Source organism: Fringilla coelebs, assembly GCF_963513975.1.
Source record: "Fringilla coelebs genome assembly, chromosome: 3".
NCBI lineage: Eukaryota > Metazoa > Chordata > Aves > Passeriformes > Fringillidae > Fringilla > Fringilla coelebs.
This window is the reverse complement of record NC_140030.1, coordinates 75,807,278-75,835,025: the sequence shown is the minus strand read 5'-3', so window position 1 is coordinate 75,835,025 and position 27,748 is coordinate 75,807,278. Positions and strand designations below refer to the sequence as shown.

Sequence of the window (27,748 nt, the reverse complement as noted above, 5' to 3'; positions counted from 1 at the left end):
AGATTGGAAGAGCCACGCTAGAAAAGCTCACCAAAAACTCATGAGATTATCTTGCAAATCACACTTACTTCGATACATCAAGCAAGAAGTCATTCAGTTCAGTCTGCTTGGCAAGGCCCCGGCACACCTGGAAGCACAGATCATAGAACCATTTGCTCCAGAACACTGATGCCACAGGGAAACTAAAGTCCCATCCCTTTAATTTGTACAAAAAAACCCCACCAGTACTTGTGTGTGTATGTGTGTACAGATATATATACATATCTGCTACAGCACAGTATAAAATTAAAGCTGAATTTGTGTGCTGGGTTTCAATCTTAGCTATCTAGCTGCTGAGTTAAAACTGTGAAACACAAGTAAAATCTTTCCTGAGACTCACTTAAAGCTGTTGGTTTTTACACTTGTTCATGCTGTCTCAAAGGCTGTCACTGACTGCGATAATGGAATGAACATTTCCTTATCCAGACCCTCAGATCTTCTGAGAATGTCAAATATTTTGTTTCCCTTCTCCCTTACCACATTTTTGCCACTTTTTTCCAGGCTGCAAAGTAGCATATAGACACAACTGTAGACTGACATCACACAAGTTTAACTAAGCTAAGCAGCAGATGATATATGCTCAACTTAGGGAGAAATTAGCATGAATATGAATACAGAAAATAGTATGCATACTTCTTTTTAGAAGCAAAATGTTAGATGAAGCAAAGCTTTCAACTTGTATTTTACTTCATGTATTTGCATACGCAGTATCTGAAGCACAATTGTACATCTGTATATTACTAGAGCAAGCACTGAGGCCAAAAGTAAAACAAACCTCTACTGCTTGTACATTTTGCACTCACAAAAGTATCACTTCAAACTGGTAATAACTTTCATCTGTGCAATGTGGATACAAAATGCCAAATCAAAACTCTTGCATTCTTCTCATGCAAAAAACTTGGGAAAAGCAAGCCTTCTGCTTAGAAGAACAAAGAGAAATAAAAATGGACAAGCTAGAACTTAACTTTCCTTGTTGTCTTTTGTTAGATGTGAAAGACTTCTCAATCAAGGAGAGAGTAATTCTTACATAGGGGAAGCTGCAACTGCATGCAATTGCAATTCTACTAGTGTACAATAACCTGTGCCAGCTAATTCTGCCTGGATGGGAATGACCACCCCAAAGTCAGTGACTTCCAGCACAGAAGCAGAAAACATTAGAGACTACAAGAGAAAAGCAGGAAGCTTTCTGCATGTCTTCTGACAAGTGTGTGAAAGACACCTTGAAAAAAAGAATGTCATGAATTTCCTCCTGGGAGTTGACAGAAGAATCTATTTTAGCATCTTCTCTGAGTTGACAGAATATGTTTAGTTTCAGTGTTACCATCCTCTGCTAGCTGAAGTAACAAAACCTATTAGCAAAGCTTCTGGGGTTTGCTAGAGCAGCTTGACACTGAAGCTCCATTAGGTACCCAGCTAGGGACAGCATGAGGCATCCTTAGTGGCAGTAGTTACAGGACCATGAAGCAGCTAGTGAGGATGGCGCTTAAAATAGGCTTTGCTAGCAACACTTCGTCATTTCAAACCAAATACCAAAGCAGGAGGAAAGCAACCAGTTAGCCTAGCAGTTGCCTTTCTACAAGAAAAAGAAAACAACAAAACAATCCTGCAAAGTTGTTGCGATAAGTCTGCTTTAATCGTTATTTCTCTACTTTGTTCAAATTTCTTTCCTTTAGTACAAATATTGTTTGTTATTTGATCCATGATTGCAAGGGAGGAAAACTAGTTCAAAAAATACCAAAAATGTTAGCATATTTCAAGGTTCAAGGAAGGGGCTCTAATCAGTGCTTTAGCAACAACCTCCAGTTAAGTCTGATCAAAGTCCATGCTCCTACTGAATACATTCTGGAAGACAAGATACACAATAAAAAAAATTAAAAACCACTCACACTTACTTGTACTTGATGTATTGCTACTGAAGCCCATGCAAGATTTGCTGTTGCAACCTGCAACAAAAGAGAAGAAACTCTCTCTGAAGAAACCTTGAAAACTGCACATCAGTGACATGCCTCTTTTCTCTATGTACCTACTAAGTAAATTGACTGAGCTGTTTTCGACAGTCAGGCAGTAACAATTTAAGGGAAGACAGTTATTCTGCAGAAGTCTCAACGTACTTGCGAGTGTTTCAATTTTAGAGCTTACCAATGGTTTTCAGAAGCAGAATTGGGCACCCATCAGCTCAAAAATACAACATCAAAACAAACATCTCATAAGCCGAGGGCTTTAAAAATTACACTGTTGAAAGACATCTGCCATAGAAAAAATATGCCTTAACAGCTTTCTGGGGCTGTATCTCTTCAGCAATAGCTACTTCCAGCTGTAAACAGGCACTGCTTCTCTCATTACTGTTTTGGTGGCAGAAGAACCAGACCTGATCCCTCAGCTCAAGTGTTTGAAGTATGACAGTTTCCAGGCAACATTTCAAACAAATGTCATGTAAACTGCAGCTAACTATGATGTGCTACCATGCATAATCTCCTGTCCTTGAAGCACAGGAGCTTTATAGGAACACAGGGAACAGAAGCGCAAGAGGTCAGCTTTTGCATGCCCTCCTAAGGTATTTTTTATTTTATATTTTTAAACAGAACACTTTGCACACATTTCGTAAAAATTGCTAATGGCATCCAAAAGCTTTCTGAAACCTGACAATGAAAAGAATGCTTTAGAAAACTCAGAAAGTGACCTTAAAATATTTTTAATTTACTAATAAAATACTTTCATTTAGCAGCCAGTCCTTTCCAAGTAAAACATTCACAAACCGTAGCTACAGAAGCTATTTCATATAACATAAAACATTCATATTTTCATAAAACAATGCATGTGTGAGACTTATCTGAATTGTAGATTGATTAATGTAATAGGACAATTCAAAAAATTAAATACCTTGTGTGTAGGCTGCAGAATTCATGAAGCATGGTTTTGTACGAATGCCTGTTCTTTGTTCTCTGAACAAGGACAGTGGCACCACCACACTAATCTAGCTCCCTACCCTGACCTCTGTCTACTGGTGAAAAAATACAAGGTGGGACAACAAGCAGAAGTGGCATTGACTACCCAACCAATATACACATGTAAACATCAGATGAATGCCAGAGCACTTAGCTTACTGATAAACAAAATATGCACTTGACAAATACTGCTGCTGTTTTCCTTCGTTGGGAGGACTAGTTTTAGTATCTCTTGCCTGAATATCTTCTGTCCTTTTCACACAAATTCCTGTTCAGTACAGCTAAACTGCACCATGGTGGATCTCATACCACTGTCAAGACAACACACCTGGCTAGAACTCACTCCATTTTGTCCTAACTGTGTGTTCAGGTTCTCTTCTCTGGGGGATGGCACAGAGAAGAAATTCATCTTTACATCACAGACATCTTAATGGGATATAACAGGGATCCTCACCCTGATATGAGAGCAAAGATGCACTTTGAACACCTTTAGTACAGCAACAGCCTTTGCAACACCTGCTCCATTGTCAAATCCATTGGTATTTCGCTAACAGCTGCTAACTTCAGATTGACAAATGGTCATGTATGGACAACACAGCTACACACGACTTATATGAACAGGGCAATGCACACAGAACAGTCATGGAAAGGGGAAGATGAGCATGAATGAGAATTTCTGGACAGGGAAGCATCAGAAGTTAAAAAAAGCAGAGGAGAGCTTTATGAGCACCACCTAGACTAGCAGGTCATCCAGGTACTAGCACTTCTATACACAGTTTTTAATGGCATCTAAGTCAGGAGGCAAAGGACAGTGATCCTGACAACTCAGAGATGGGACACGCTAGAGAGAGACAAAAAGCCATCAGCTCCTAAAAGCTACAGAAAAGCCTGCCCCAAAACCAGCACATGGTTGTCAACTGAGAAAGCAACCAGGACACCACAAAGACTTGGCAGACAGCATCCCTTGTCCTTCTGTTGCAAGGAATTCTGGAGGGACTGCTTGGATACCTGAAACTGGAAATACCACCTAGACACATCTTGGAGCTGGAGAGCGTGGGGCAGTAAAAACATGGATGTAAAGACAGAAACCTCTTTCACTTCACGTTTGATTTAAAGTAAAATCTCTTTCCCCTCCAGTGAGACCAAGCACTGAGACTTGATAACTGTTGCTGTAACATCACAACACTGTTTTATGATAGGGCTCATTACTTGAGAAGCCACACCAAAGAGTAAACTAAAATAATTTTTTAAATCTAATGTAAAACAAAGCTGTACTGGAAAGTTAAGATGGATACTCAGGATAACTGAGCATTGTCTATTTTTATACAAAATGATTTTGGATTTTGATGTTTGATTTACACTTACATTTCATTTACCTCCCCTATGTTAACTTCTTTAACAACTCTATATTGAGTTTAAAATCAATAAGGAAACTTTGAAATCTGTTTATCCGCAAAAGAACACAAGGTAAAATTCTTGATGCGTCCCTGTACATTTTACCTCCTCTGACCGAAAATTCATATCACCACCTCTTTTCTTTTTAATAAGAACAAAATCAAGCATGAAAATGATATAAACTCATGAGAAGAGCGAGAGGATGAAGTCTGGAGTGGGGGAGGGATGGGAGTGAAGTCCTGACTGTGGTGGGGAAGTGGGCAAAGGCTGCACATGAGCTCACCTCTTGGTGACTGTGGTGGAAGGCTTCTTTGCCCCAGTGACGGTAAAGCTCCAGGATACCAATCAGGTCACCAATTGCTGTGACAATTGGCAAACACAGAACAGATTGGATACGGGTCCCCGACTCCAGTCCAGTACCTTTGGGAAATCGCTCATCCTAGAAAATGCAAACACAATCTGATAAAATGTAATATCTGATAAAGCATTAATAGCAAAGACATACTGATGTTTTCCTCCTCCTCCTATCTGAGCAAATCTGCAGAAAAAATCACAAAAGTCACTAAAACTCATGTCTCAGCATAACTTCTACACAGCAGTAAGACGTCTACTAAGAAATGTAATTTTGAAGTCTCAGCATTAATTTACATATACAGATAACCTTATTGATATACGGTCAGAATTAGCTGTGATGTTACACCCAGCTTTGAGTTTGTTTATATAATGCTTTTTTCTCTATTCTCACAGGCAGAAAAGATGGCACTTTATTGCTAATGCCAGTCCAGATTAAATAAAAATCCAAACAAGCAACACTACCACTCCAACATCCTTCCCTCCAAAAAAACCCAAAGAATTTGTAATCACAAAGTGGACCGGTCAGATCTCAATATTAAAAAGCAGACAACAGTGCTTGCAAGAAAACAAAAATTGAAACTTGAGGCTAAGGCTTTAGGTTATACAGTTATAATCCTCAACCAACTCTTGTGGAAGAAAATGCATTCCCAAAAAATTACGCATAAGAGTAAGCATCTTCTTCCTTTTCTTACGCATCCTGAATAAACTGGTGCAAAAGATACAAAAACAAATGTTAAAATAACCCTACCAGCTGCTATATAAGGCCCAAATACATAACTTCCAATCCTCATAGAGAACGTTCAAGGCTTTCTGGCTTCACTTCACCATGTAGGAAAGCTCAGGCAGACCTAAGAAAGCACTTGGATGTTACGGTGAGTAAGGCAGTCACCACCCAGGGAGAAGTGTACAAGACCCACTTCGTTGCACATCAGTCCTTCAGTACCTGATTCACACCAGCTGTTCCCTGCAGGCTGTGCTTAGGCAAGACAGACACCCCTTCAAGGCTGATCAAAATCTCTCACTTCTCAAAGAAAACAGCAAGTAATCTCTACCTTAATTACTAAGATGACAATCAATTTGAACAAATGACAGACAAAAGAGAGTGGGAAGCACTTTGAAACACGAGCTTTCTGATTTCTCTTTTTAGTTCTGTCCTCCCACAAAAAAAGGGCTGGCAAGTCTACCTGCACACACTTCCCTTTCACTGTTGAGAAGCTTCTAAAATCACACGAAGGCAAACCATCTCACCAAAATGAATGTTGCTGTTTGGCCAATGAATCACAAATACTAAACCAACAAAAAAAGTTCAAAACTCCTCCTCACTAACCCCATGACTTTATAAGAGTGCGAAATCAAAATACAGAACTCTTGTATGTAAGGATATCATGATATTAATTGGAAATTACTAGTAATAATTTAAACCCTGAATTTAACGGAAAAAACATACCAATACATAAAATCTTAATAGTCCAGAGTGTGTGGAAAGCACTGACTATTACTACAGGGAAAGCAGTTTCTGCCTTTTGGTTTTATGGCTCTGTTTAAGTGCACTCACATTAGCCATCTGGTCTTTGTTTATAGCCCAGGTTTGCCCAACTAAAGTCATACCATTTTTTAGCAAATAATTTTGTTAAAAGTAGAGAAACCAATGTCCTTTTTTTTTTGGTCACAGTATCTAAAAGTGTTATTCTGTACAGAACTTGAAAAGATAGCAAACAATGAAGAGAGAAGAAAATGCAAACTTCTTTGGTGCTCTCATAACCAAACAATCATAAAGCGCTCACACAAAGTACAGCTTAAATACCAATTTCATAAAATATCATAGATGAAACTAAAGGATGAAGTGTTTAAAAAAAAAATTAAAAAGAACAGACATACAGAGTGCCAAGAATTATCAGAATATCACCTCTAGAACTTCCAACTCCTGTTAGAGAAAAAGGCTTGAATTTTGATCTCAGTTACAATTACTGCACTTTTCATGTAGATCTACTGATACTATCAGTATTCTAGCTTTACGTTAGAGTATGCAGAGATAAAAATCCTGACTAATACCCAGAATTATAACTGACATTCTTGTCAGTGTGAGCCCTGTATTAAAATTAAATCAAGTTTTCAAATTTGATTGACTATATGAAAGTCGTCTTGTTTGGGGTTAATATTTCAAGACCAAGAAGACAGGAGTTTTGATTGGTTTTTCCCAAGTAATTGTGGTTCCATCATGTCCTTTATCTGACAACCAAAACAAGGTAAACTAACCCAAACCAAAGTGAAAAAAAACCCAAAACTTTAAAACAAGAAATAAATTAAATATTCTGGAGTTATTCCATCAGCTAATCCAAACTCAGATTTACTTTCCTGGTATCAGGATAGATGTAAATTCTGTCATGAAACGTTGATCTCAATAAACATTTCAGCATCAAAACATTCATTCTAAGAACATGCTGCAGTATCTCATTAAGAAAAGAAATCTTTTTACCCCCAGAATATCTTCTACTAACAACGTTTTTCTGGATCTGGCTACATAAGCAGATACAGTAGTGCCATGTGCAATGGGCCCTGCAGGAATGAGTCGTGGGTGTCCTTCTTTAGCTCCTGGTGGTGTAAATACACACAGACTCTAGTTAGAAAGAAAAAAAAAGAGAAAGAAAGAAAAAAAAAAGGCAATTAGAAAGCATGATTACTTTTAAAGTTATGTAGAATAAAGTAGATAATGCAGAGAAACACGGCTTTTGACAATGAAAAGTAGTTGAATAAACTCCACTTAATTCTTCTGAAATGCTAGAAAACCCCACTCTAAAGTCATCCAGGCAACTCCTGGACAGCTCCTGTGGAGCACAGAGGATGACTTAAGTCAGTCATTATTTATTTCAGGGTAGGATTGCATTTACTTTGAACACATAATACAGAGCATACAAGACTCGCACAAGAAAACATTACCTTGTAAGAAAAACATTACCTTAATTTTTTTATCTAGGATGAAGTCATTTATAACAATAGAAAATACTCAAAAAGTAGAGATAGTATTTAAATTTCTTGTTATATAACACTAGAGATAGATGACAATGCCACACCACAATGTATTACTAATATTCCTCTTAAGAATGGCCACAGGTTGTGCTGCTGATTAATTTCCCTCTCAGAATTTGCTTTCATTAAGGCTGCAATCAGACAGGAACTGTTTTCTAGCATGGATTATTACAGGTAAAATTTGCACACGAAAATTCAGCATCTACTATCAGCTGTAGAAAATGAAATGATGATACGAGGCGCATCCTCTCATAATTCTCCCTTCTTTACAAACACGCATGGTCTGTTATAAAGCACTAGTACTAAACAATTCCAAAAAAAAACCCCACTGAAATGTTCAGAAACTAAAGAGATGCAATATAATGCACCATATGAAGGCACTCCTGCAGTGATAAAGATTCCTTCTCTGTAATGGATTACCAGCATGTTGGAAGGAGAAAGTTGGGACTTTTTGCTGAGGGGAAAAAAATGGCCAATTAAAAGTATGAAACAAGATTGAAATCCATCCAAGAAGAATCAGTAGCCCAACAATTAGGATGCTTAGTAAGCTCAAAAGAAAAACACTCAAAATTCTGAGAAAACAAATAACTGAGTACTTTGTTCTTAAGCAGAAAGACCCAAAAAATTTGGCAAGAAAAGAAAGTGAGTTTTCCATCTAGTAATTCACTTGCTAATACGTGGTATAGATGAAAATTAAACTGTCTTAAAAATAATAGGAAAGTTGAGCTGCCCCAAACTATTTTAGCGCTGACAAGTGATTTTTTTCAGTTGGAAGGAAAGCTGCTTCTTCCATGGACTAGATGTTGAATATTCACATTATTTACTCCATTTTGATGTCTTGCATTACAGTACAAGCACAAGAAATCATGGAATTTTCTGTTTATTCTTATCCTAAACCTGAACCTTATTCTTTAAACCCATTTATGCTCACAGCCTCTTTGTGTGGCCTCTAGAAGTAAGATACACTTGAAAAGTCAGAATGTTTATTTTCCATAGAATTACAAGAATGCAATTAGAAAAAAAAAGCAACATCCAAACAGTCAAAAACCATCAATACATTGAACCTGTCATAAAAAGCCTACTCAATTACCAGAATAAAAAGCTTCATTTACTCTTACTTGTTTATAATCTAATAAAGATACATATAATTTTTAAATAAAAACTTAGTTTCACAGCTGCTTGCCTTAATAAGTTTCAGTTCATTTTTTTATGCACTTAAATAGTATGAAAAAGAACATTTTACATAACATAGCCAAGAAAAGCACACTATGATCTAAAAAAAAATAAAAATACATTATTCTAATAAAACTGAAGAAACTACAGATCTTTGTTTATTTAGATCAGTGTTCTAGTATAAAATATTTTTTTAAAAAAGGTAGTAAAATACAAAGAGCATAGAAATACTGAAATACGTATCATAGTCTGATTGCTATACTATATGCTTGAGATTTACTATTTAAAATATACTCTTATAATAGGAAAAGTAACACTGAAAAGGTGGTTTCTGCAGCAGAGTACTGCAAAATGTAGAGATGCAACAGAATGTTAATAGTCTGATTAAAGCAGTCCAAGTAGTGGAATGAGTCAAAATCAACAGGACATCAGAGAGCAAAGCTGATTTTGCTGAAGATGCCAAAGAGTAACTCGTTTATTCACACCTTCTTCTATGTTTCAGATACATTTGATTCCTTTTGCCAAGGTATCAAGGCATCACATTTAGCAAAGTAACTGTGCTATTTAAATTATGTGTATAAAATGTGCTTTTCACACTCATCTCCTGACTCATGCTCAGCCCTAATCATAACACAATGCATAAATTTTTCTCTTCTCTTTGAGAAAGAGCTTCTCAAAAAAATAAAAAAAAGGAAGAAAACCAAACAACCACTAGTCCCAGAAAACAAAGAATTCACTTCTCCCACACCTTCAGTGGCCAAAACCCTGTGTTGACATTATGAAGTACCGCCTGCTAAGGCTGCTTTCACCAGCACAGTCTTTCCTGTGTCCTTGTGTATCATTTTGTCTGGCAAACCCCTCTGTTGCTAACACAATGAAGTACTGCTGTGAACAAGTTTCCCTGTGCTGGAAAAAAATTGTGAACATTATTTTACTTCCAGCTTCTGCAAAAAAGAGTTTTGCAGAAACAATCCCATTCTGCTTCTAAGGAAACTTGCAAACCTGTAGCTAAGGGGTCAGTGATCGAAAAACTCTTCTAAGTACCCAACATGTTCTAAATTTGCCACTGTTCCTCCTGACTGCAGAGGTAGAAATAACTGTGCAGAACCACTGATAATCTAATCCTAACCATGCAGCACTATTAAAAAGAAAGGCAATTTTTCTCCTAACCATATATGAGCTGAAATTAATACATAAGCTTCTACCATTCCACACTGACTTTATACGTACACCAAATAAATTGCTGTGAGTGTTTGTACGTTCCATATTTGATGAATTTAAATCTGAATGAGTTTAAATGTTTATTGCAAATTAATTATGTAGAAATGTCTTGAATAGAAGCCATTAATGGCAAGGTCAGCCAAACAAAACAAAGTAAACTGTGCTCTGCTCTTCTATGGCATGTTACTGAAATAATCTCGGAGCTTTATGGGAATCTCTAAAACTAACACTGTCAAAAACCAGCAGGTTTTTCACATCACCTATCCAGATCACTTTTTTTTTCCTATTAAGAAAATACTTATGAAATGAAATGCACACCTACTTTCTTCTAACTGTGAATGACTCCAGCATTCTTTTAATTTGCAAATGTACATTCCAATATTCTTTCACTAGCTCAAAAGGTAACTAGAAGTGTTTCCATACAGACATCAGATACATTGCATACAGCTTCACAAGTAAATGAAGAAATGAATAAATTTGGCCCTTTCAAATTAACTTGCAATTTCTCAGTTTGTCTGAATATTTTACTTCAAAAAAGATAGTTTGTATTTCTGGTAATGATAATAAACAATGATTAATAATCAAAATAAGAAACAAGTGGATCTTCATCCACAAGTTAACCAATATATAGTCAATAAAAAAGGAAATATGAGACTATTAAAGCCCCTGATTTCCCAAATACTATACTGATAACTCACAATGCAGTAAAAGGAGACAGCAGGATGTTTGTGCACTGCTCACAGACTCTTTTGCTGCTACTATCACTTGCAGAGAGCCTCTAAGTCAGTATCAGAAAGGGATAAATACAAATAGCTCTTTATTGATAATGCAGTTACTGTCTCTCTCCAGGCAAAAGTTAAGTACTAAAAGATAACTAGTGTAGAAAGAGCATTAGGTATCTCTTCTACTGATGAGAGAGAAGGCAACCAAGATGGGAGATCCAGTCTGGATCTGAAAAACTACCAAAAGGACAAACATTGGCTTAGAGTGAAAATCCTTTGGAAGCTTCCAGGTTCAGGCATTCTGGCACCTGGCAGTCCACAGGACTCCGTAACTCCCGATTTTGTCTTGTTTATCCTCTTCCAGGCAGACAGAACCTCCTTTCCTACATCAGTCTTAACTACCCTATTAAAAGTATTCTTCCAGTAAGTTCCATATGATGATGGACTTCTTTCTTTAAATGTAGTAGGCAGGGGAACACTAAAGTTTGACATCAAGAACTTCCTGTAACTTGTTGAAACCCTAGAGTACATGAGGTTCTTTCTTTCCTTCTATCTGTGACAGGACAGATTGCTCTGGGTGGGCTTAAAATCTTCAAAATTACTCATCCCCTCCTTGTTTAGTCACTAAATTCACTTATATAAGGTCCACAGCCAAAAAAAACTCTTATTAATTTTGATGCATGTAACAGTGTGGTTTGGAATCCACTAATGACCTATCATGAACACAGAGATCAAGAGGTTAGTAAAAAAACAAACTGAAGCAAAATCAGGAAGTCCAAAAGGAATTATGACCCTAATAAATGTTTAAACACTGGTGAACACAGACAAATGTTGCAAAATTCACCATTTCATCTATTAGGCTATATAGTTGAATTCAATGATCTCAGAGTTTTTTCCAACTTAAAACATTCTATTGATTCTACTCTATAATCCATGTTTCTTAGGCACTCTAGGTATAGGCAACACATTGTTGTCTCTAATATCTTTTAAAAATACTAATGCATATACAAGCCTGCCAGTCTCTACAGGAATGCAGGATGATGTACTGTAACTGTTTCTTGAGGGATATAAAGATGACAACATCCTCAATTCATAAATAAACTTGGCTTTCAGATACATAACAAGATCAGAATATACTCAATGAGCATAAAACATGGGTTTTGGTGCTCTTTCCTTGGTACTATGCACTCAGTCTAGTAAAATTATTAAGTAATTTATCTTGAATCTCTTACTGTGGCTGAAAAAGCCTTCTTTACTCCTCATTTCTAACAGCTAAGAGCATGCACATTAACAAATACTCAAGTTCATCTTGTCATGCTGGAGTCACTTAGCCCCATTGTTGGTTTTTCTAGTGAAAATCTAATGCTTGACAGAGACGGCAGATTAAAATCCCAATAAAAGAAAACATGAGTAGTAGGAGCAAGTCTCATAACACAATAGCATCCACAACTCTCGACAGATATTGTTACAGCACTAAGAAAACTACAGTTTTCAGTGATTTCAATCTTGGGCTCTTCTGATGAAGATGACAACCACTGGTAAAACTGATGCTCTTTTTCTAGTCACTGTTGGTATGCAGTTTGTTGGAATCCAGCTCAAAACCAAATCCTATCTCACAAAAACTAGAAACCGACTATATAAAGTTTGTCAGGATTGGAATTAAACTGCAAACATGTATTCATCATCACCATCATCACTTCACAAACAGTTATTTCTTCTTTTCGTGTAACTACTTATAACTAAGCACATGGCAATCATAAACCAATTTTTCTAAAATTTCCTTGCAGAAAAGCAGACTGGATAAGAACCAGGTTTAATGATTAAAATGAAGGATAAGTACACATATGACAAACATTCTGCTAACAAACTATTTTCGTGGTACAGGTGACTGGATCTTGATCTAGTTTATTCCTCAGCACAATCTGTTAATAAAGCTGGTCCTTAAAATGCTTCATGGGAAATCATTTAATATTCGATGGACATTAAATGAAAGCCTTCATACTAAAGCATTGCTATGTGATTTGATGCTTGGGGGAAAGAAAAAATTAAAGAGAAAATGGAAATTGATCAAGCTGATATTAAGTGAGTTTAATGGCCTCTGGTGCTCACATCTGTTTCTGTTCAATAACAGCAATAGATTTTTACTCTTGGTAAAGGACAGCTTAAATGTAAGACCACACAACCGAACGATAAAATTATCTGCAGATATTTACAAAGGCTGTGTCCTAAGGCCTGGATTTTTAGCAAGAATAAAACTCACCATAATAGGCAAAGATGACCAAGAAAAACAAACTAACATGATTTAATTTGGAAATTATTCACAGCCAATCCCCTGGCATTTGTTATGTGGTGTAGTTGAAGTAGTAGCCCAATACTACCATGCTAAAATCTTAAAGAGCTCTAGGCAATTATGGGTTTAAGCACAATTGCAGCAGTCTGACTGTATGAGGCACACAGGGATAAAAGAAGAAAACACCAGCAACTACCACCATTGTTTATAAAACACTCATTTCCTTTGCAATATATCAGAGTGTATTAGAGGAGATATGCAATTTTAAGCCACATAATATGCACAAATGTTGGATACTTGTGAAATGAAGATGGTGCCCTTACACTGACTGTAAAACTAACAGTTGGGTTTGTTTTGTTTTTCTTTTGGTTTTGGCAGGGGGGTCATGTGTTCACCCTTCTGAATATATCAATTTTTACCTGCACTTAACTTCTGGAAACTTTCCAGTTGATTTACACAAGAAAAACACCACGAGAGTTATAGAAGTTCATTGACACAGAAAACCAAGTTGACATGCCTCCCTACCATCCCTTCCATTTTAAGGCATGGTCAGCTAAGCAGTTTTCTCTAAGACACTTGGTCAAGCAGGTCCCAAACACTCCTCCAGGGATGAGGATCCCTGAGCTTGCACAAGCAACAGACTGTCAGGCTTCATTACAGCCACAGCTGAGGAAGCTTTCCCAATGCCAAGTCCAGCACACTGCTTCTTGCCCTACACATCATAGGTATTAGAGGTTATTCCCTTCCTCTCTGCCTTATCCAAGCGTTATCTTCTTCCCTCAACTTTCTTTTCTTTAGACTAAGCAAAACCACTTCTTTTGTTTCCTGACCATTCTCTCTGCTCTCTTCTGAACTCACTTCAGCTCCTCCAATTCTATTTTTTCTTAAAGTGCTGTGTTTAAATGTTTTATTCCATCTGGGGCTCTAGCAGTGGGGAGAGAAAAAGGAAAAATACATTAGGACTAGAGTTCTGTTTTTGATACATACATAAGTGTATTTTTTATTACAGAAATTATTATTGCAGGCTTATTTTTACCTTCAAATTCACTGAAAACCCTAGAATCTTTCTCAGAGTCATCAACTGCCCTACACAGAGAGAGGCAATATGTGGAAAGCTGAGCACTTTTAGCTGAATCATTGTCTGGTTTCATCTGATCATTTTCCAAAGTCCATTTTGAAATCTAATCTGCTCCTACAAACATATCTGCAGTCCTATATTCTTTCTTTACCCGTGCATTAGTGAATATATAAGCAAAACCAGATACCTGGATAAATCTTTGCAGATTTATGCAAAACAGCCTCCCATTCTGATAGTGAAACACAAACAACTGGACTCTAATTTTCTAGCAATTTCTGCATTCTACCTTTAGTAGTTACTGATGTATGCACAAACTGGGGAAAGCGATGCTGGAGAGCAGTGTCACAGAAAGGGGCCTGGTCAATGGCAAATTGAACCTGAGCCAGCAGTGCCCTGGCAGTCAGGAGGGCCAGCCCTGTCCTGGGGGGCATCAGGCACAGCATCACAGCCAGGCAAGGGAGGGGATTGTCCTGCTCTGCTCTGAGCTGGGGCAGCCTCACCTCGAGTGCTGGGGGCAGTTTTGGGTGACACAACGTAAAAAAGACATTAAGCTCTAAGAGTGTCCAGAGCACAGCAACAAGGATGAAGAAGAGCCTTGAGGAGCAGCTGTAGAGGAGCAGCTGAGGTCATTTGGTCTGTTCAGCCTGGAGGAGACTGAGGGGAGACCTCATTGCACCTACAACTTCCTCATGAGGAGAAGAGGAGGGGCAGACACTGATCTCTCTCTGTGGTGACCAGTGAGAGGACCCAAGGGAATGGCCTGAAGTTGTGTCAGGGGAGTTTTGGGTTGGCTGTTATGAAAAGATTCTTTATCCAGAGGGTGGCTGGGCACTGGAACAGCTCCCCAGGGAAGTGGTCACAGCAGCAGCCTGATAGAGTTCAGGACAATGCTCACAGGCACAGGCCAATTCTTGGGGTGTCTTGTGCAGGCCAGAAACTGGATTTCAATGATCCTGATGGGTCCCTTCCAACTCAGGATATTCTATGATGCTATATTCATTGTGAACACATTCCACAAGTCCATTTACCTGAACATTAAATTAAGACCAAAATTTCCCTAAAACACATTTTAACAGTTATTTCTTTCTTTCAGCTTGATAATTTATTGACTCAAACTCAAACACTGTAACTAAACAAGAGCTTTCACTGTCCATTGAGTATCACTACTCACTGGCAAATAAGAAAGCAACAGATTTCTTCCACTTTTTAAATATAAAAAAACCCCATGGTCTTAGAATTGACTCAAGGAAAAAGACCAAAGTTTCCTGAATTGACTTGCAACTAGAAGGATTTCACCTGGAAACACGTCTAAAAGACTGAAATTTCAGAGAAGATGTCTATGCATTCAAAAACTGGAGACAGTTAGTAAGCAGCACACATTTTTTTCCTGTTAACAATTCAAATCACCCACCTCAAACTCACTAGGTGGCACTGTATACACATCAAGCGACAACCACTTTTGCCTGACCAGAAATTCAAGAATGGCTTAATAAAATACACCCTGAAGCACAGAGTATGTGCACATATTTGTGGCCTCGCATAATTATTTCTTACAATAAAGCTATTGGAAACTTCTGTCTGAAGCGAGGATAATCTGTTTGTCAACACAATTTGCAGTTTCAGGAACTAAGCAACACAAGACCAAGTAAAAGCTGCTCTAAGTCTATGCCTGCTAAATACGAAGTCATACATCTTTATGTAGGAATCACGGTGTAATCATGAGGCAAATTACTCACACAAGTAAGAACCATAAACAAGAACTATCTGAAGAATTGATTAATGTAGTAATACATTAGGAACTCTGTAACTGTGATAAGTATTTTAGAAATAGTGCCTTGTAAAGATGTCAGTTTATGAACTTAAATGCCCAGCTAGCATGATACTTAGGCAGTTGATTTACACACATGATATCCAATATGAGGATTTCAGTACATCCTTAAAGACACATTTGAAGATGATACTTAATTAAGATCATAACAGGAGAATTATGAACTGTACATTCATCCCCATAAGAAATAAAAAAGAAAATGTCCTTTGCTGTAGAGTTGTGAAACATTCCTGTTTGATTTGTGTTTCTGTTCTCCAGTATATATTATTAGTAAAACAGCTGCTATGTACCTTAAGAAAAAATAACTTTATTTGCATAACTACACTAACCCCTGGACAAAGATAATCCCTTAGACATGAAGAAAGTTCAAAAACCAGAGGCAGTATGGGCCCAGGTCTGTCCAGATTATGACCCTGATGAGGAAGCTCCACTGTTTTTAGCATGAGTACTTTGCAATTCACTCTAGCATATACTTAGCACAGGCAGATTCTGAAACACTGGGCAACTTCTCGGGGAAGGAAGGAGCTGGGCATGCACGGGGTGTTTACCTGCTAGAGGGCAATACTTTGAAAAGCAGAATCACCATCAGAGCACTCTCAGTTAGGACTGCACCGAGTGGTAGTGCTTCCAAGCAATTTGAACACCCAGAAGGATGCTAAAATAACTGAACTATCCACACTGGTACCATTTTGGCAGCAAGTCTAAGTAATACTTGCATAAAGAAATGCACTGGAATCTGCAATTGATGTGGCATCTTCTATTTCAAGCAAATTCACTCAAGTCAATATCCTGACGGCATTCAACCTGAACTGTCAGCCAGAAGTTACTTAGTCCTTATGCTGTTTTCCAACTCTAATGTAGTATGTAAACTTCAATAGAGAGAAAGAAAATAATGCTGTAAAGAAACCTTTTATATGGACAGATATTTTTACAAACTTACTTTTGTGCTGTTAAACTCCAAAGGAATTTTTTTCTAAAGCATTGTCCTCCTTTAAAGGCAAGTGCATCATCTCTGTTTTGCAAAAAGAAAGGGACTGGCTAATCTAGAGCTTTTCCTCAAACTAGATGAGTTTTCTTTCAGTACTAAGGTAATTTTCATGTAAATAAAATTCTGCCTATATTAAATACGGCACCAAAGAATAATTTACTATGCACTCTTAATAATCCATTCAAAAAGCAATTTGCAATGATATGACAATTTTCTTAATATTAAGAAATAATAGCACAAATTATGTGGTAATCATTTACTAGTTTTCATTTCGCAAAAATTAAGCATTTTTGTAAAAAAAAAAAATTATATCCTAATTAGAAACTCACTATTTATTCCAGGCTAAAGGTAGTTAAGGATAACTCATATTGCAAAAACGCTCCTTTGATGAGATTAACACAAGCCAAAATTCTCAAATCTGGATTAATTTAAACAAGCAAAAGTACACTTATACACATTTAAAGCAGGAACTGAAATGAAGTAGAGTTAGTGCTTGTGCTTCAGGTTTAGTCACAAATTCCCTTACAGAATATAGTCAGAACACACACATCACTAAATATTACAAAACCTTTTGAAAGCAGTTATCTACTTGTTAATAGGGTTCCTCCATTTTTACACACTCCCGTCCCAAAACTTGATTCTCAAAAATATGTACACACAGACACACACTCCTAGCTGGATAACAAGCAGATATTTTCTAAACTAATGAACAAAAAGCCCAGTGATAAATTAGGGAGGTAGGGTCGAGGGTGGCAGTGGGGGGAAGGGAAGGATTTTGCCAAATTCGCAAAATTCAAGTCACATATCTAGCACCAAAATATTAAGCCACCAAAAAGCAGAGACTATTCTTCAACACACAGCCATAGATATTCAGCAAATACTTCATCCAGGCTAATCAAAAGGTTGTTTTTTTTTTTTTCAATTTCAGCTTAAAGAATTAGCTCATTCCTGCTTTTGCTACACAAAATCTTTTTGTTCCCATTTTAAAAAGACATTTAATAAAAATAAATAAAACCTCATTGCCAGTGTTTGCTGGGCAATGGCTAATCTCACTTTAAATTAAATACATCCTTTAAATTAAATATTCAAGAGACAAAGGCTATCCAAATTAATTTACAATGACAATTTATTATAAGAAATAGGCTAATGCATTACCATTTAGTTACAAGACTACAAACATGAGTTTGGCCCAAAGCCCACTAAAGTGAATGGAAAATCTCACACTAACTTCAAAGGACTTGGGATCAGTCCCTATAATAACTAGATGAAGAACATTCCATTTTGGGTTATGCAGCTACATAGCACTGGTTAATAAAGTCAATGTGTGTTTTTAGTGGTTGGAGCTTTTTTTTTTTTCAGGAAAGAGTTGTACTGGAATACTGGGAAGCAACTAGATTCATCTGCCTAATATGTTATTAAGAAAAAAAAAATTAAAAAAAGAAAAAGTGGAAGGTCATGTAGTACCCAGGCCCTCAGGGTATCAGAGGGCTGTGAGTAATCCCATATTATGCCACACTAATCTAATAGGCAAAACCTCACCATAGCAAGAATTCTCCTTGTCTCAAGCATTAAAGTTAATTTTACTGTCATCTTTTACAAAGCCTTTAGAGATGAGCATGCTCAGCTGGCAGGGAGTCACTGCCACCAAAGCTGGCCAGTCCTGTGCATTTGGGATGGAGGCTGAAATTCCTGGAGGTTTCTGCCTCTGGCAGCAGGAAGGAGATTTTCAGTGATTGCTTGTATCACCCCTACCCATGACAATGAATGCTGTCACCTACTAATGAGAACCAAAGATGGCATTCAAAATGACTAACATGTTTCTTAAATTATACCTCTTGGTGAAAGAGTTATTTAAAAATATATGCTATTTATATGCCTAACAGAAGCCATTGAGAGAAAAAAAAGAATTTTTTAAATAATAAAGTGGGTTATCTTTATTATGTGAAACTTGTATCAGACAAAAATGCAAAGCTTCATTTCCATTTCTTATAGGAAATTTCTGTATGGGCCTTCTTCCACATCAAATTACTTGCAGGTTTGTACATCTTCAATTCTGTTTCCACTGCTTAAAGTACTTTTTACAGTTTTTCTGAATTCAAATATTGCACAAAGAGCAAAAGAAATTGGCTAATGGACTATACAAGAATAAGCTATTAAAACTGGCTGTGTAAAGTAAGGAAAACTACAATGAGAAAAAAAATTTTCTTCTCTAATCGCTGCTTGTTTCTTGAACCAATGAGAGACATAAAATTTCTGACAAATTCTGATTTTTGAGGGAACTGACTGAAGTACTACACTGAATTTCCTGCTGATAGCCATTTAAAATAACTACGAAGTCTTGTATCATGCTAACTGTACAAATCAAACTGGATAGAAAAAGATACAAGGTACTCTAACTTTCAAATAGCAAAAGAACAAATATTGGACTGTTGTTTGAATTATTACATCAGAAAGTAATTGAATTTATAAATTTTAAACGTATAATTGTTTTATGCCAACCAGAACCTACATCTGAAATCTACATTACCTCACTATCAAGTTGCAGCTGACAATTAATATTTTAAAAATCAGGGAGATAATTAGATGCAAAGAAAAGGCTATGCAAACATTAAATCCAAGTGAAGTTTTCTCTAAGACAATTATTAATAGGGTTAAATCACAAGTTAAGCTTCCAGAGTCGGAAAAACAATAGCATTGCTGCCAAATCTTAAAAAAAAAAAAAAAACAAACCCAAAAATACCAAGGATCTAAACATAGAGAATATTTTTTCATCGCCACCATTATTATATTAGAAAACACACTTGTGAACAAAGAGAAAAGCAGCATTTTAATCCAGTATACTTACATTATTGCATTCTCCCAGGAAATATAGTGCAAATCCATCAGCTTTCGTAGCTGTCAAAGCAATAACAAAAGAAATAATTTTACTCACAGGGATAAATCAAACTTAGGCAACATCTCTGAGGTGAAACCACAGATTCAATTCCATTTAGGACAAACATCTACCATTCAAAAGGTTAAGGTCTTCTACTGTGTCTCCTAAAACTTCCAAGAGACTATAAAGTTAGAGGTTCTTCCTTTCTTCATTGCCATTTACAGCATTTTAAAAGATAATTAGAAACAACTTCTTTATATATCTATATTCCAAGGCCTAATGTCTGTAAAAGCAAATTAATTCATACCATAGAAGTAACACTAAAAAGTGTATTTACAATATAATATGTCAGATAACACTACAATTTCTATGAGTAAAACAAATGCCAATTGTAAATGTTAAACTATATTTGTCCTCGCCTTAAGAGAGTAAATCATGGGAAAATGAGGAGTTACCAATACTGCTATAAAAATGTGTTTCCAAACAAACTGCTTCTATTTTCTGCACCTAGCCCATATTAAAAATAGTGACAGTCACCAGAAAGTTTATACTTCATAGATTTCTGCCAGATTCAGAATGTGGTATGAAACAGGGTAAAGTCAAGTTCCTTAAACTCTCAAAAGCATAGAGTCAACCAACCATCATATCTTATCCTCAAAATCAGAACAATATAAAGCAGAAAATGTTTTTCAGCCTGCTTTATGCAACAGGCTTGGATGATGTGTCTTTCCAAAAGTTAATAAACATTCTAAAAAGAGAGTAAAAAGACATATCTGGTACCTATTTTTTTATCAATGAACTCAAATCTTTTTAGTACATTTCAGGGGAAAACATTTTACTTGTGTGCAAATCAAATGGCCTTCTTAATTCCCCTGACAAAATGAAAAAAATTCTTCTGTGTAGTTATTTGCTCGTTGTCAACTGTGCAGCATTGTTTAGAGTTCAGGGCACAGTAATTTGCATTCAGATTTTAAATCCTTCAGCTGTAGTACCTAAGTATATTGACCTACAAGGCAAAGGAGTACTGTAAAGGAAATAATAATATAACAAACCCTACCATTTGCTAGTCAAAAGAAAAAAAAATTATAATACATAAGCACTCTGTATGGTCCAGTCTCACTTGCTGTTTATTAACAAATTTGTTTTGCTGCGAGGCAGATATCAATATCCAAATAATTCCCTAAGCAAAATCAGCAGATTTTGCAGAGAAAAGGTTCTTTTAAAACATCATATATATAAACCAGAAATATTACTCATCATTAGAAAATTATGAAGTAACTGGGACAGTAAAACCTTTCTAAAGAACTGGAAACTGAAATCTACTGTGACATTTCCTGTTGAAGTCTGAGTACATCCACTCCAGCTAAAAAAAAGACAAATTACACTTGTATTGTTATTCAGAGTGGTTTTTTTGTTTTTAATTTTTAACTTTTGATCATACACAGTATTTTCTTACCACAAAAGGTACTTAAATCAGATAGAAAAAATAGTTAAACAACTGAGTTTGAGATCACACAAAAGATATGCCTTCTTCCAGTAGCATTTCAATTGTTTCAAAAGGAATTTAAGTATGCAGTGATATTACTGATAGACTTCTTTCTTTCTTTCTCTCACTATTGAAATTGCATCACCATCATAACCAGAATAGCTGATCCTTTGGTTCATTTAACATGAGACTCTAATATCGCAACTGGATACGCAACTCTCTCCGCAGATGAAATTCACTTCAGTGCAGCTAGGGATTCACTGAGGGACAGAAGGTGAAGTAAGTTCACACTGAGAGAACATCCAATGGGAACACTGTTATCCCTAAGTACCTGTCCTTATTAATTAAACCACGTAAGAAATGTGCTCTGCACTGATGCTGAGTAACAGCTCCGAGCCATCTGATTCTCCTTCTTACCTATTTTAATGATGCTGCTCAGTTCATACAGAAGCAGTTGGTTATCTCCTCCTGTATCCAGGCGCTGCTCTATGTAGCTGTTTAATTCGTACACTACGCCTTGCATATTCGTATCCTGGTACTATGGAAGCAAAGATGAGAAAAACATTTTAGAATAACTGAGAGGCACTTAACAGGTTAGAAACATACAAATTCATTAAAAATAATATGTTGAGATTTCAGTATTGAGCCAAGTAGAGCTGTCCGAATCCAGCTGCCTGAAGAGCAAGGACACTGCTAAGCAAGAGGCACAGCACTCCACCCTCTGTTCATTAAACATCTATTCAAAGCACATTGAGAACATCACTGAACAATTAATAATCACCTAAACTGAGCCAGGGTCATGGACAACATCTAAAGAAAATGAGAAAGATTACAATTATCAAGTAAGTAGACTGTCACTGTTGAGTCAGAGATGACACAGACCCCAAAGGCAAACAGAAGGCTAATTCGCTTTGTCAGGAAACCCATTCCTTCTTATACTCTAGTTCACTACAGGTGGACCTGATTGGTCCTTTAATCAAAACACCATCACCATTGGTTAATTAAGAAACCACCCACCTATAAAAAAACCTTATGGGCAAAACAGCTTATCACAAAACACCCGTGGATTGTTTACAATTCTTTCTCTCCAGCTCCCTCAGACCAATTAATGGGAAAGCTTATCTAGCTTTCTCTCTCTCTCTGACCAGACTGTTACATCCACAGTAGACTTCAACTCCTTCCTTTTAAGATCCTAGTCCACCATGAAAGGAAGAAAGCAACTGCCTTAGCTAGCATCTTCCACCTCAGATTCATGTGCCAAATGACAGAGCTGTGCCAAGCACCAGAGCTTTCAGGTGGTGGCAGCTCAGGAAGCTCAGCTTTCAAATACAGAAGCAATTAACATCAACCAAGTGAAGGACAAAAATCACAAGTAAAAATCATGCCAGCCACTGTGGCTTCATAGGCATTTGTTTCAACTGATGATGGCAGACACAAATCAAATCTGCTGGCAGATTACAAATCACTTAGGATATTTAGATGGGAGCCATGGGGTGCTGATTGCTGGTATGATGGAACAGCATGATATGGTTAAAATCTCACAGGAAAGGAGATGCAGCCTCCCTTCAGGGGCCCAGCTGCATTTGTTTATCCATTTCCCAAGTTCTGAAGGGCTGTTAAAAACAGCACTAAATGTGTGTGTGTAGCATGACAGCATCACGAGCAATAATTTCACAGGAAGCAATACTTGGCACTAAGTAAAGATTCATTACCCTGCCCAAAACTGGTAATGTGGAAACTGAATAAAGTAATATGGTCAATTACTTACTGAACTCCATGATGCAGTAAATTACATTGCTTAAACTAAAAATTAAGCTGGTGATATTTAGACAAACTAATGTTGCTTGAAAGACTAAGGCTTACTCTTCTGCTCATTCATACTTCAGAGCCAAGTTTAATATAGATCAGACTAATATAAACTACAATGGAAAATACCATAAATGTTCAATCACAGTCTAGCCCGCTACCACTCCAGCATTTATGTGTAACTGCTCAATATCTTCTCTGCCTGGAAATGCAGGTAAACCTGTACATGTGACACTTACTGATGGATTAAGCACATAACTTACACTACATATTTCATTATATGACTTTCCCTCCCCCTCTTATTTTCATGCATACAACACACTATGTCAGGAATACAGAGCATGTAAAATATGCCATGTATACTTAGGATACATTTTGATGCTTCATGTCAAAAAACCCAAAAAGTTACACAAACAAAAAAAAAATTAAAAGTGTTTGCTGGATGATATCAATTCCCCGTTTCTATAAATTCAGCAGATCTTAATCTTGACTTTAAAATGGTTTCTGAGAATATACAATCTTTGCCATGATCTCTTCTTCGTCTAGCAATCTACTGCTCCACATGGACATATTAGAACATTTAACTCCTAGGCTGTCCAAATATTCTCAATGTGTAACAAACCTGACACTTCATAATTCCTTCTGTAAAATGATGCGATTATACATTTTGACAGCGATGTAAGGTCACACTGCATAAATGCATAAACTACTGCAGGTCTTGAGTTTACAATAAAGCATGCCACTGCCAATATTAGCACCATATGGCAGCTGGCAAGCTTCCACTGCCTGCCCTCTGTTGTGTCCCATATTTACTTCTGTATGATTATTATTCAAAGGGAGAAAACAATAGCATATTTTCACGCAAGTGGAGCTTTTATACTTACAATCTGTAGCCATAGGCAGCCATAAAGTAGGAAAATGGTGAACAAGAGTCTACGCTATTCAGACGTTCTAACCCCAGTCTGCAAAAGTATGTGTAGCCACATACCCTAAAGCAACAACAGCTAATCAAGCACACATGCAGTTTATCATGTGGAAAAATGCCTTCTCAGAACTTGGAAATGAATACACATCTTTTCGCCTGTGACGCACAGTCAGGATTTAAATCAAATCCTCAAAGGTTAAAGCTAATACGTTAAGAGAACGCATCATCAAAATGAGCCACGGCAGAATAACTGCTTGCTCTCTAATCAAGCAGCAGTTCAACATGCATAGTAATTATATAACAGCTATGTGCCCTTTATCCTCACCTCTGCCACATATGCTTGCAAATGTTTGGTAAGCAGGGCAAAGCATTGCCCGCGCCCGTGTCACGGAAGAGACGGCAGCTGCGCAATGCCGGCCGGTCTGGTACTGACCATCTGCACACCCACAGCTGCCCAGATGAGAACAGCTTGTCCAGGTGCACAATTAAGTAATTCTTAGATCAATCATCAAAAAGATTCACTCCGTCACTCTGCGAAATGATCCCCCTTTCATTACAGTACAGAGGTTTTTTTTTATTAGGTTCTAGGCATTTTAGATTGGATAGCCATAATTAGGTTTGGTTGAATAGCCACAATAGTCTTTATGAAACCATGTATTTAAACACTGAGTAAGTCCTCAGGAAACTCTGGTACACGCACTACCCAATTGGTGGTTGCTAACAAAGACTTGTGCATATTTGGTGTAAAACTTACTTCGAGAAAGCAACTCCTCAAAAAAACTCAACACCCTTGGTGGAAAAGGAGTATTTATTACATATATACATTATTATATGGAGTAAGTAGAGTTTCTTAATTTGCAATTTAAACATTACTAATACTCATTGACTTTTTCCTTAATTAATTTTTCCCATTGCTGATTTCCTTCTATTTAATATTCAGTGTCTACAAGTATTTTGATATACTTACTGTAAAATTCTGAATTTCAATGACATTACATAAAATAATTCAATTAGACTAAAAACTAGTTTAGCACTATCATACCAGCATAATATTTCTAGTAGCTGTATATATTTTAAAGCTATGAAAATTGACTAACAATTAAGAAGGGAAATTGTGTTATAAATATTCATAATAAAGTTCATAAATATAAAATAAGGTTGTTTTTACAGGATTTATGTAAAAATATTTATATGGTTCTTAGTCTTTAGAATATTTCAGTGCAAGACAAGACAACAACCCATGACAGGTGATTTAAGAATTGTTTTTTGCCTTAGAACTAAACAAGGATGCTAGGAACATAAACAGTAAAGGAGATACTGAAATACTGTAGAGTAAGATGAATTTTAACTATTCATTCTAAACAATTCAGACACATGAATAAACTAATATTCAAGTACACAATATAATATCCAAAGTAAAAAAAAAAAAAGCAAAAACCAAAAACTGAAATGAAGATTATTTCCATGCTTTGATGCTCATAGGGCAGCTGTGCCACAGGCAGTTTATGCTTTTGCAGGAAAGAAAAAGTCCCTTTGCTGCAACAAAAAGCCTTCATTAACACAGCAGTTGTATCCAATTGCAACTCTAGAGGTGTCACAGGGGGCCACACCGTGGACAGATGGATGAGAACTTGAAACTGAGGACATATATTCAATCAAAGAAGTAAGCAGGCCAAAAAAGGGGAAAGAAAAAAAAAACCAAAGAGAAACATCTCAAACAATATAGCATTATTCAAAAAAAGAAACCTCACCAAAACCACAAAAACACAAACAAACAAACCACAAAACAGCAACAAAAATAGCCTCAAAAACCTAACAACAAACACAGTTTATGAGATCAAAATGACATTATTAGGAAAGAAAAAATTAACTCAGCTGTCCAGGTAAGAAGGAATTCCTGGACCAGGAGCAGAATCTTTTGGGGCAAACAGAGCTTCTTGTAAGGAACCTCATTTCTTAAACAGTGTGAAATCACTAAGAATAAAGGATGTGCATAGGCCATGGTCATTGTACATAGACCCAGGAGTCCAAAACACCCATTCTCTATCTGGTTACATCAGTTAATATTTTAGATAACCAGCTTGTCCAAACCACCTAAATTAAACTGTCAATGGCAGCCTCAAAGCTCGCAGATAATGAATTCAAGTAATTCTGTGCAACATTTTACACAAAAGAATGTCCTTAGGCAGGGACTGGATTTCACCCAAGGTTCTTCAGTCATCTTTAAAACTGACAGCTCCTCTCTTCTCTATCAGCACATTACAGAATATAGGCCTGCTGCTGAACCAAAAACAATCAAAATCTCCTCATAAACTTCCAGCCAACACAAGTTTTCTTTCCTATAAAACTATAGTCTTGGCAACAGAAGTCATCAGGGAAAGAATTTTAAAATGAACTAAAAAAAGCCTCCAAATAAAAAAAAAGAACAATTGCTTGAACTCTTAATGGTCTGAATTAACTTAACATTTGTTTGACATGTCAGTCCAAAATATCTCACGCTAGGTATTTTCATACTTGACCAGAAGTATAAAATGACAAGTCTTACATACCTAAGTTCTCAGTGCCATTGACACTTGCATTATAAAAACAATTTCCCAAAAGCAACTCTTCTTTACTTCTCAAAAAAAAAAAAACATAATTGTTGTCACAAAAAGAAGTAAATAAATGAAAATATTTTTCTGAAATAGATCAGCTTTCCCTTCTCCTAGGTAGCATTATGAAAAATCCCATATGCACAGTTACCATCCTGATTTAAGAGACTTGCTCTATATAATTTTATATAATTTGCATTCATAACTTATCTTCTGGAAAGAAAATCAATACTCAATTATTTGTATCTATTCTAAAGAAACACTATATGTCCTTTAAGAATTTTGGCACTATTACTTTATTTACCAACATACTAAGTGGGTTTTTTTAACTGAACAATATTCTTCTGTTTCTTTTTTTTTTTTTTTTTTTTACTTCCTCACAAAGGAATGCATAACTAGAAATTAACATATTGGTGAGTAAATCCAGTCCCTTGAAGACAAAGGCAGCCAGCCCTGCAGGAGTCATTTGGTTTAAAAGTACTTAAAATATTCATTCCATGTGCCACTACACTTTATCACAATGAGTATTCAGACATCTAGTGTAGAAACAAAGAAGGCCAGACCTGTATCACAATAATCACCTACTTTTTTAAATGTAAGAACTTAGTTTAGTTTAGTTTAGTTTAGTTTAGTTTAGTTATAGTGATGTTATTGCACTTCTGATGACCAGTGGGCATGAAGAAAGAAATGGCTGCAGGGGGAAAGTAAGATAAAATTTTTAAAAAAAGTCAACCTATTTAATTAAATCAACAGTAAAATTTATTCAGGTTATTTTTATGTATAGTGAGATAGCTTGTGTACATTTTTGCCATGTATGTTCATTTGTGCTGCTACCTTTTCTAGACCCTGTCTTTCACTGGCTGCAGTATTTTGCATTGTTTATTTGCACTGATGGCTAGTTCCCATCTTACATGGAAACTGGTGTTTGTTATTTTGGGGTATAGATAACCACAAGATAACTACATTCTAGTAGCACTGTTAAACACATATTAACTGGACATGTGA

At 36.5% G+C, this 27,748-nt stretch overlaps 1 protein-coding gene across 1 annotated transcript in view; it reads right to left on the bottom strand.

Moving 5' to 3' along the window:
* The window catches only part of PDE10A (phosphodiesterase 10A), a gene marked incomplete at its 5' end in the record, with an annotated part of 166,201 nt that overhangs the window by 35,569 nt on the left and 102,884 nt on the right, over positions 1-27,748 (bottom strand). Inside the window, 6 exons of the mRNA XM_084202802.1 lie at positions 69-127; positions 1,932-1,982; positions 4,663-4,818; positions 7,210-7,350; positions 19,906-19,955; positions 21,839-21,959. Of these exons, the coding sequence (XP_084058928.1) occupies positions 69-127; positions 1,932-1,982; positions 4,663-4,818; positions 7,210-7,350; positions 19,906-19,955; positions 21,839-21,959 (578 nt within the window). The remainder of the gene's footprint in view (positions 1-68; positions 128-1,931; positions 1,983-4,662; positions 4,819-7,209; positions 7,351-19,905; positions 19,956-21,838; positions 21,960-27,748) is intronic.